General features: G+C 33.4%; 1 protein-coding gene and 1 pseudogene across 5 annotated transcripts in view; one reads left to right on the plus strand and one right to left on the minus strand.

The window, feature by feature from the left end:
* Positions 1–8891, plus strand: part of SLC35A3 (solute carrier family 35 member A3) — a 54696-nt gene extending 45805 nt beyond the window's left edge. For all 5 annotated transcript variants that reach the window (XM_003990360.5, XM_019837501.3, XM_019837500.3 and 2 more), the window contains one exon: positions 4521–8891. In XM_003990360.5, coding sequence (XP_003990409.2) covers positions 4521–4611 — 91 coding nt within the window. In that variant the 3' untranslated portion in view covers positions 4612–8891. The remainder of the gene's footprint in view (positions 1–4520) is intronic.
* A 719-nt stretch (positions 8892–9610) lies between these two features.
* LOC109502490 lies at positions 9611–11778 on the minus strand (annotated as a pseudogene).
* Between the last annotated feature and the right edge of the window lie 235 nt (positions 11779–12013).

Consider the following 12013-nt stretch of genomic DNA (forward strand, 5'->3'; position numbering starts at 1 on the left):
GGAAGAACGAAGTATGATAAATACAGATGGTATTGAAGGTCCTATCATTTTTAAAATTTATAATCATAATTATAATCATAATTTTAATTTCTAATTCCGGAGTAATGAGATTATATTTTAATGGATTCCAGGGTACTATACTTGGTTTTCCTCTAACTTCACTCCACTCTTCATCTTCTCAATTTCTAAACTTTGGAATCTGAAGGCTCTGCCCTTGGACCTCTTATTTACACTCACTCCCTTAGGTGATCTCTATTCTCAAGGCTTTAAATACCATCTATATGCTAATAACTTTCACATTTTAATTTGAATTCCAAGCTTGTATATATAATTGCCTATTTGACATTTTCACTTGAATGTCTACTACATAATTCATTCCCTGTCCCTATAAGGGTTTCCCAATTTAGTACATGGTAGCATCTCCATTCTTCCAGTTGCTTAGGCCAAAATCTTCCTTGACTTATAGGAACACAGTTTATCCACAGTAACCTAAGAGAAGGCAGTCTATGGATATGGATGTATAGACAGACTTAAAAAGGAAAGTTAAAACGTATGGAAGTTCTTTACCTCCTGAGTGAAGTAAGAAGTAAGGTCATCAGCTTCTCTTTACCCTTCTCTCATACATCATTCTAATCTAGAAAGAAAGCCTGTCAACTCTTCCTTTTTGGTATCTCCAGGGTCAACCATTTCTCACAACTTCATTGCTACCATCCTGGTCCAGGACACACTCATTTATCATCTTGATTAAGGCAATAATCTGTTGATGTATCTTCTTGCTTCTTCTCTTGGGCTGTGTTCCTACAATTTTCTCCATTCAGCAAACAGACTGATTTTCTTTTTTTTTTTTTTTTCAACGTTTATTTTTATTTTTGGGACAGAGAGAGACAGAGCATGAACGGGGGAGGGGCAGAGAGAGAGGGAGACACAGAATCAGAAACAGGCTCCAGGCTCTGAGCCATCAGCCCAGAGCCTGACGCAGGGCTCGAACTCACAGACCGCGAGATCGTGACCTGGCTGAAGTCGGACGCTTAACCGACTGCGCCACCCAGGCGCCCCGTATTTTCTATGTAAATTAGATCATATGACTCCTCTGTTCAGAAATCCTCTGCTTTCCATGTCATCTAAAAGTTGTCATCATTAATGACCTATTTGATGTGGCCCTCAGCTACCTTTCTGTCCTCATCTGATAATCTGATACTACTTTCCTCTTATTCACTTTTTTTTTTTTTTTAAGTTACAGTAATCTCTTGGCCATGGGCTTTGATTTGTCCTTCAGTCATCTTGGAATACTCATCCCCTATGTATTCACATGACTAACTTTCTCACATCCTCAGGTCTCGGTTCAAATGTTACTTTATCAGGAGACCTCCCGAAATAAAAGGGCACCCCCCTCCATTCTATCATTCTTTCCTCCTTTCTTCAGAAGATTTATTACCATCTTATAAGCAAGGCCAGAGGTTGGCCTATAAGAGGTACTCCTTGTGCCTGAATGAATGTTCAAGATCTTAAAATTTTAATACAGCTAGTAAAATTCATTTGCGTCACTAGAGTGAGATAGGATTATGGGTGGAATTTGGCAGGAGAAAAATATAATATGCCCTTTATATTTCTATATTGAACATTTATGGTTTCCTTCTTCTAGCAACCTGGACAATAGGTCTGGGACATGCATGTTGAGATCTGTGATTTTTCTGTGACATCAGTTTAAAATTACTTGTTTCTAGTTTGGTATGGGAATGAATTACTTAGCTAGTGAGACTAGCCTAACAACTAGGATCTATACCTTAATTATGCTTTAGGTATTCTATTCATTAAGTGGGGGCAGTTATGCACTTTGTATTGTTTGAAAATGTTTGGAACTATGGATTTTTAGGGTACATTTAAAAAAGCATACCTTAAAAAAAAATCAAACCTCATATAAGGCTAAGTCAGGGTGTTAACTTTAAATCTTTGAAACATGCAGGGAATGAACAAGTAAATGAAAGGGGAAATCAGTAGAGGGACAAAATAGTGGTGTGTCAATAAGATGCATACCTGCATGTAAATCCATGTTTCTGGGGGTCTGTGTAAGGTATGTTGCGATGAAGAGAAAAAGAGAAAAGACAATGATACCGTTATTATTGAATGAATGAATGTTTTGACACTGAGCCGCATGAAGGAGATGGATTATTTTTCCTAAAATATAACTAGACCTTCTGTCTTTGTATATTCTTATTTTTGTGAAGAGCATCTCTTAAGGAATAAATCCATGACCCCTATTCCAAATGTATTAATATATTTTCCATGGTTACCCCCATTTCACTTCCTAAAACGGTTTTCATGTGTGTTTTGGGTTTGTTTGTTTTGTTTTGTTTTGTTTTGTTTTGCTTTGGTTTCTCAGAAGTGGTACCCCTATACTTGCTTTTCTGGCTGCTTCTTTGGTAATCTGTCCATCCTTATTCACTCTCTCATTCATCTTATCCACTGCCATGTCTTGTCTGTCCTCTCTATGAAGATAAGTCCCAACTTCAACTCTAGATCCCTATTTTCAGCTGACTGCTAGACATCTCTACTGATATCACATCACCAGTATTTCCTTTCCTAACTTATTTTTCTTGTGTTGATTATTTTGCTTATTAGCATTAACCATCCTTGCATTTAGGCTTATTTATTCTTTTATCAAAAATGTATTAAGTGTGTAGTATGTGTCTTCCTTTCACTGTACCAGATCCTGGAAAAACCTAAATTTATGAATGAGATATGTTTCCTCTCTTCAAGGAGGTCACAGTGATTAGAAAGTTAGATATGTGAATAAATAAATGAGAACTTTATGATTAATACATTATTGAAGTATATATATAATTCTGTTGGAAGTCAGGTATTCAAATCTTTGAGATAATCGTTGTTTTCTAATAGTTTTTCCCCAAGAAAAATTTTTCTCTCAGAACCATCTAAAAATAACTATCTTGACAAGCAGGGGTTTCCTGACATTATTAGGTTTTCTAGTAGATCCTGCTAGAGATTTCATAGAATGGATTCCTGCAGGGGGTAGAAAATTGGATCAGACAGCTTTTCAGTTGAGTATGTATTCCAGAGGTTCAGAAAGCTAAACAAAGGTCAGAATGCCTGACAAAGAAAGTTTTCAGTCAGAAGCTTATCCAAAGCCTAATAATTATTAAATATTCCTATGGTAGTAATTTTCTTCAAGATGTATTATAAGAAGTTTATGTTATCTTAATCTTACCTGTGTACCTGCATCCAGGGCTTTTGAAAGTTGCCCATTTATGTCAAGTCAACACTAGATATTTATCACCACAGATAATTATTAGCTCCTTCCATATCCTAGGTACTTGGGGTATAATGATGAATGCTGAGCAGATGGTTAAGCCAGGGTGTAGACGTGTAAATAATGCCTTATTTAATACAGCATAGTAAATGTTATCATAGAGTACATCTGCCTAGGGGAGTGAGTCTTGGAGACATTAGACCTGAGGTATGAATAATCAGTTTTCTTGGGAGAAAGGACATTGCAAGCAGAGGGAGTAGCATCTACAAAGACACTGTCTTGAAAGGCACGTTGTGTTCACCGAATTACAGATTGGGTGGGGTGGAGTGTGGAAGATGAGGTTGGAGGGACCACATTAGGAAGGGCCCCTTTGTGTCATAATAAGGGTTGTGATCTTTTTCCTTTATAGAACAAATGTTTATTGTTGTAAAGCAGGAGAGTGATTTTGAACTGTTAATAGAAACTTTAAAACCAAGACAAATACATGTCTCTATAATAGCACTTTGAAGAATAAACATCTTAAAAGTTAAGATTGGTATTCAGTTTAGCTCCACTTTAAGTTCTAGTACCAGTTTAAGTTCATTTCCAGTTTATAATAAGGTATATTATATCTATGGGCAGATAAAATAAAGAATAAACCAAGTATACCTGCATTTAATCTAATTTACTTTTGTAAAGAAAGCATCCTATGTAAATTGGTCCTGAGTTTTGCTTATTACTACCTTGGATTTTAAACTGAACTTTACTTTGGTCTGAAAAAACTTCCATTTTCCCTTTTTACTTTCAAATATTTAAAAATTGAGAACTTTTATTATTCAGTGTATTGCAGGCAAAAGACATGTTAAGGGGAAATACAACATTTAAAACATCTTTGTTTTGGGAGACAATACAGTGCAGTGGATGAAAGTACAGGCTCTAGAGTCAGACAGACCTGGATTTGAATCTCGTCTTCCATTTCAAGTTGTGGGATTTTAAGCAAGTTACTCTAACCCTCAGTTTTCTCGTATATTAAAAAAAAAAAAAATGAGGGCAATACTAATACTTCTTCATAGGGTTGTTATAAGAACTAAGTGAGATAATGCATGTAAAATACTTGGCTTGAATACCTAGAATGTACTAAGTATTCAGTATTTGTTAGTCATATTACTGGAACATTTTCCCCCAAGTTATAATTGTTTTTACAAGTGAAGAAATAGAAAGAAGTTGTTTGCTTTTAATCTGATTTTCTCTTTTTATTTTTTCTTCATCTGTTTAGTGTCTTTTTCCTTGGAGCCATCCTTGTAATAACAGCTACTTTCCTATATGGTTATGATCCCAAACCTACAGGCAATCCTACTAAAGCATAGTATATACTATCTTTAACTGGTTTTTCACAATGGTGCACTAGGAATCTCAACATTAATCTTGCATAGAGGACTTCTACAGATTCTAAGAAGATATCATCACGCTGAATCTCATCATATTCAAATGGTTTGAAAATATAAACATTTAAGGCTAAAATATGTGTATATGTTAACAAAATACTTATTACATCTAGAAATCAAAGCTTGAAAGTACTTCCAGGGATTAGAATAATTATTGGAAAAATAATTATTGGAAAAAACTTGAAATCTGAGTTTAAAAAGATTTTACCTTTTGATTGCTGCAGAAATGTCCTATGCACTCTTTGCAAGAGCACACAACAAATGTCCAATACCAATTTTTGCAAATTAGATCTATTTAATCTTATTAAATGTTTTTTATCTTTTTCTGTACAGATATATCAAATCACATGGAATATTCAAAGTTTGAAAATTATAATTATAATTGCCTATAAAGCTGTGAACAAATAGAAGTATGATTTGAAAAACATTTTCATGTATCTGAGATTTTTATATTTATACAAAGATTACTAAAGAAAGGATTGCTAAATGTTATTTGTTCAACTACATAAAATTTGATAAAGTTACGTTCTGGGTCTAATTTGTCAGAGAATAAAATTCATATTTAAATTTAATGTAGAGAAGTACACACATCTATTTCTCCATCTACGTTTTAAGATCTTTTAGTGCTTTGAAACTGCTGAAAGCAATCCAGTTGCTCCTGTGCTAGAGAGTAGCCAGAGACTTTTGCACTAATGGAGTTTTGTCCTTAATCTCTTAACTATATTTCTTTTCTGTAAATCAGATAAATCCTTAATATTACTTTAAATTAAATTTCTGTATGTGGTAATTTCCATTGAAGTTTCAAAATGTAATTTAAAGGAAATAAATACTTGTTTAATAATTTAAAATAATTGTCTAACATCTCCACTTGGAGAATTTTGAACTATCAAAGCATATACTGTATACATCTCGAATGTTTTTAAATGAATATTTTACTCGTTGATCTGTAAAAACTTCCTTTAATTAAAAACAACAACCAAAATAATTGTAGTATAGATGTCAACGAATTGAGACCAAAATGACCTTCCTTAGAGACATTCCAGATTGCCATGATATTTCATTATTTTAAATGGCACCATAGCTATAACTCAAGGCTGCTCAGAAGAACTTTTTAGGCCTCTCATAAACCCACCATCCCCAGAAATACTGTGGTCACATGTCTAGGAGAGGTAGCCAATTCTGAGTCCCTTTCTGTGGCCCTAAAAAGCTGCTGGGAAGGAACCACTACTTTGCTTTTAAGATAGTGGTTTCTTTTCCATTTTGATTAGCACTGGAGCTGAGGTTGTACATTACATGTGTTATTTAATAAGTTGGTTCAATGGAGAGAAAATATAGCAAAAATGATAAGGTGAATTGGTGGGCAAGAATACTTTCTAAAAATGGAATATAGGTTTAACTTAATTATTGACTATATAGACAGAATTAACCTATTGTGTATAAAACGTATTTTACTTTATTTTTTCATTCATGCTTCATATATTTTTAAAAGTCTCCCATTCTAATAGTTAAAAACTGTAGAAAAGTAAATATTTTTATATAGTTATAATGGATTTTGTTAAATAGAATTTGGCTCAAAAATACCGTGTCACAAACTGTTGGATACTTTTGGCTAATTAGGACTGGCTATATTACTTTGCTTATGCAAACCTAGTCTCTACAGGACACAGGCCTAATCTATTCCATTCAAAGCTTAAAAGTGTTTAAAAGTACAAAATACTTTTAAATCAGTTTCCTGGTAATTCCAAACTGACACTAAGCAAACTTTCTGGTAGCCTGACTTATGATTTTTAGTGACCACCTTTGAGAGCATTTGTTTAATAACTTTACCATATTTTGAGCATGGTGTTTTTAACACCATTCTGATGTACATCTTACTACCTACTGCCAAGTGAAATCTAAATCCTGCAAATGCACAGAATTCAAGAGTAAATATAAAGATTTATATTTGGCCCACATTGAAGTACTAGTTGGGTACTTACATATTAATTCAGTGTACATTTACAATTAATTGTTAATTCAGGTTTAGTCTGTCCCTTCATAAAATGATACAAGCAAATATTGGAAATCAGACAGGTTAGTTACCATTGTAATATATTTTCAGGTGGCCAAAATAACAGTTTTCAAGATTCTCAATAAAGCTTATAAAAATGTAATCAAAAGTTGTGACAAAGGACAAAATAGTCTAAAGCATATTTTCAAATGAAACATTTATTAGACAAGCTTAGTTTATATTTTGATTATAGGTTTGAAGATGTTATTAGAGATTGGGTTATGTAGCTTATAATTTTTAATTCAGAAAGAAAGAATCATATTTGAGAAGATGGGCCTGTAGGCTATATCATGTCATATATACAGATAATGCCATTTTCCTCTGTGTGTGGTGTGTGTTTTGATGACCTCCAAAAGCCTTATTGTATCAAGCTTTTGTAATGATGACTCCTTTATTATTTAAATTCTTACTTTTTGAAGTTTACTTGTTATCTCTTAACTACTTTGTTCATTATAAAAATGTGCTAACTCATGGGAGAAGAGTGCCAGTTGATGGTTCTATTAAAAATTAAGAATATGGTATTTGGGAAGAAAAGTTTGAAATTCAACATGTAGATGTTTCAACACAGTAGTATCACCAGTTCTTTAATAAGTATTTTTAGAGAAGTTGTAGGCTACTTTTATGGTGGAAACTGTAGTTTAGAGGTGCAAAACTTAAATGTTTACATAAATTTATATCGAATGTCACAATTTCGTAGAAGGAAAAGTAGTTTGATATTTAAGCTAGATTCTAAGGAGACAGAGTTTGAAAAGAAACTAATTGACTTTGTACCCAGTAGACTTAATGTAATATTGATTATTCTTAAGAATTGATACACTTTTCCTACATATCAAATTATTGGACTTTTAAAATGTCATTGTTTAGTCATTCAACTGAATTTTGTTTTGTTTTTAAAAATAGCGTTTAGCATCTCTTGTTTTACTTACACTTTCATTGTTATAATATTTAATTACACATGGATGTATGCTTTACGTAAGAAAAGGTTTATAAAAGTTATTTATGCTATATTGAAAGTCATCTTAAGAATCGCCCAGATATGTAGCATATTTAAAGAAATTACAGGACCAAAGAAAAAGCACCTTTATCAAAATCTGGTCCTATGTGCCTTGCTTTACCAAATACCTGACTTTTCTGGAGGATATTACTGTAATTCACAACTTTGGACACATGGGAAAATTAACATTTTAAGAATAACTATAATTCAATTTTTTGGATGTTTCAACATTTGTTCTTTAAATCTATTATCTAACAGAATATTAAAATAGGTATATTATATAAGCATTAGTAAACAGTACTTATTTAAATAAATTATGCACCGTTGCTTCATCATTGAGCTTTTGAAACTTTAACAAATGTATATAGATGTCATTTTGTTATTTTATTTCTTATTATGAGATATAATTTACTGTGATTTTTAAAATATTTTTTTAATGATTTGAATTCTGATTTTGTTTATATGTCTGTGTATTTCATTTGTTTAGAAAGATTCCTTTGAGTATGGAAATGTGATTTGTATATTTAAATTTTTTATGGACATAATTAGAGGAATGTATAAATTGGTCTTTTGTTAAATGGCTTTTTAATTGATAAATTTTTCTTTGTCATTTTTTGGTATGCAGTTATTATCTATTTAGTAGATTTATGAAAAAGATTATTTTCATAATTAACTCTATATAAATTTCTTCCTATAATTCTTGTTTCCCTTTTCACCTGTGTTTGACTTAACCATGAATTAGATTCCTTTCTATATATCAGAAATGACTTCCTGATCTTTTCCATCATCTCTCGTTACCTTTATCATGTGTGATCTTCTTTCTTTTTTTCTAGCCTGTGCTCTAGCATGAAAGACTGGGTTTTATTTAAACTAGTTAGAACTTCTCTACCTGTGTGATAATAACCTAAATTTTTGTTGTTTTAAATAAATTATCTGTTTGCCAGCCTCAAGGTTAAGTAATTATAGTGATTGGTATATATTCTCTTCATAATGTGAATATAATTGCTTCTATTGTGACTACAATTCAGTGCGTAGAGATCAAATGATAAGCAATATAAAAGATTTCATTCCCACCTCTATTAGTGAAATATCCTTGTACAAAATTGTACAAATGCTTTGTTTTAAACAATCACTAAAGAGCATCAATATTTAATTTTATTTTATTGTATACTTTGGTTTCTTGTGAAAAATCTTTACATTTTTTTTGGAATTGGAATACTTCTTTTGTTGGAAGTATATCACAATCCTTGAATCCCAGTGCCATGCAAATACACCTCCTAATCCAAATCTTATGGATAACTACTGCCATTCAATAGTCAGACAGTGACCAGCATTCGTAAAAATGGTCTTTCTTATGGTTAAAAGTTTTGAATTCCTTCAGAGCAGGATTGATTACATATATATTCCAGAAAAGAAAATAGCAAAGAATAAATAAATTGCCTTCACATCCCAAGGATTTGAAATTGTAATATAGTAGAGAGAATCTCGGTGACTGCAAATTCAGGGATTTCCCAAATTTACCTTCAGGTTCAATAATCCACTAGAAAGACAGAACTCCCTGAAACCTATTCTATTCATAATCATGTTTATTACCAAGAAAGTATACAAATTTGAACCAGCCAAAGGAAGACACATATAGGGTGGAGTCTAGGAGGGGCCCAGACTCCTTTCCAGGTGTCTACTCCCTGTGGAATCATGGACCGTGTTATCTACTCCTGGCCACAATGTACACACAGTATTGCCAGTCAGGAAAGCTTACTCTGCTTTGATGTCCAAATTGTTTTTAATTTTTCTGTTGTTTGTTTATTTTTGTGAGAGAGAGAGAGAGAGAGGGGGGGGGGGGGAGGGGCAGAGAGAGAGGGAGACAGAATCTGTGGCAGGCTCTAGCTCTGAGCTGTCAGCACAGAGTCTGATGCGGGGCTCGAACTCAAGAACCATGAGATCATGACCTGAGCCGAAGTCGGATGCTTAACTGATTGAGCCATCCAGGCGCCCCTGGTGTCCAAATTTTTATCAAAGCTTTCTTACTTGGAATGATTGATTCTTTGCCCACATGGTTGAACTTACTAGCTCTGTCCCTCCCTGGAAAACTGACATCAAGTTATAGGGGCTCATTCTGAGTCATCTTGTTAGCAGAAATTATCAGGTGTGAAGTCCTAAAGATGTAGGCCAGAACTTTGGGTAAGGCCAAATTCCTTACTACACAGTGACCACTTATGTCTATACACATTCTTCTGAACTGATGAGGATGACACAAACAATGTCAATTTTTTTATAGAGACTTTTAATTTATACTTTATCGTTTTAATTTGAGAAATGTCAAATGATTCTAAACATGTGACTTGGGGGTAGAAAAACATATTTGTAGTCTGATACATTGCTAAGTAGCACATATAGTATTCATTTAGTTTTCAGTTCTGATATTTAATGACAGCCTTATTAAATGCTGAACTATTTTAAAGAACAATACATTTAAATTAATTTATAGATATTTTATACTGTATATTAATGTACATTGTGAGCTAATTTTATTTTATTTTATTTTTTGCCAGTTGAAAATTACAACATGAATGCCTCTTTGGAGGGACTTCTTTTACTGATAATTATTATTTTTTTTAAGTCTGCTATATGGTAGTGTAGTAATTTATTCTGCCCATTAGTAACTAATATTTGAGGACATTTATAATATTAATGGAATTTAATCTGAGAAGTTCAACTTTTTTTTACATTTCATTGTTGCGTATTAATAAGAGATAGTCAAAATAATTATGGTACAAATTATTATGTCAAAAACAATAAATGCTTGGTGTTAGTCAACAATTCAATTTTTGGCTTAAAGTTCTTTGCAAGAAAGAACATTTGGTTTATTTCACTAATAGGAATATCTCTTAATGCTAGGATGGCCTCTTGTTGGTATTTCTTCTCCTCTGGAATTTTAGTATACGTTACCTATGTATAAATGGAGTTGAGTGAAGAGGTACCATTTATTCCAAATAAGAGTACATAACCAATTACTATTGTAATGAGAGATAGACAGATAGGGAGACCAATAAGCCTAAGGAGTTTAAGATTCAGAAATAGAAGCCCACATGAGATATATGATGAAACAGGGAGTTTAAGGAAAGAACAAAGCCATAAATTGCTCTTTCAGGCAATGGCGAGGATGAATTTTCCACCATTTTCCCTGTGGCTTTAGATAATCTTGGGTCTTGGGGCGCCGGGGTGGCTCCATCAGTTAAGCGTCCGACTTCGGCTCAGGTCATGAACTCACAGTCTGTGAGTTCGAGCCCCGTGTTGGGTTCTGTGCTAACAGCTCAGGGCCTGGAGCCTGCTTCGGATTCTGTTTCCCTCTCTCTCTGACCCTCCCCTGTTCATGCTCTGTCTCTGTCTCAAAAACAAATAAATGTTAAAAAAAAAAAAATTTAGATAATCTTGGGTCTTTCAAGCACCCACTCAGGCCCTTCCTGGCAGCTCAGGCAGCTCAGCACCAAGTCCATTTTTAGCTAATTTTAAATTATCATTAACCATTGCTATTATAAGGAAAAGTTAATAGAATAAAACTATTACCATTTGTTACTTTAGATGACAGTACAGATTCACTGTTAATTGATAGGTCCACATTTGCAGTCATCCTTTGCTAGGGTTAAGCATCAGCCCTCCATTGGATCTAGCCAACTTTTCATTTATGAATGTATTTACATGTATTCATTTAGGACTTCTAATATGTAGAAATAACTTCTTTAAAACAAGTAACATACTTTTCCTTTGGAAATAGTTTACTAGAGATACTCACTTTCATCCTTTTTAAGTAGACCTCACTGAAGATTTAAAAGAATAATGGATATTGTTATAATGTTTTGGGAGTAATCCTCTGAAAATACACTCATGTTAAAATGTGCTTTAAATGTAAAGTATTTAAGGGGTTTAATTGAATTTGCTAAATCAGACTTGTGTATTTTTTAAAAATATTTTTATGTTTATTTCTTTTGAGAGAAAGAGAGAGAGCGTCTGTGTGTGAGCAGGGGAGGGGAAGAGAGAAAGCGAGAGAGAGAATCCCAAGCAGGCTGTGTACTGTCAGTGCAGAGCCCATGGTGGGGCTTGATGTCACCAGTCCTGAGATCATGACCTGAGCTGAAATCAAGACTTGAGTGCTCAACCGGCTCAGCCACCTGGGTGCCCCCAGACTTTGTGTGTGTGTGTGTGTGTGTGTGTGTGTGTGTGTGTGTGTGTGTGTGTGTGTTTAAGTTTTTATTTATTTTTATTTTTGAGACACAGAGAGC

Source organism: Felis catus, chromosome C1, assembly GCF_018350175.1.
Source record: "Felis catus isolate Fca126 chromosome C1, F.catus_Fca126_mat1.0, whole genome shotgun sequence".
Classification (NCBI taxonomy): Eukaryota; Metazoa; Chordata; class Mammalia; order Carnivora; family Felidae; genus Felis; species Felis catus.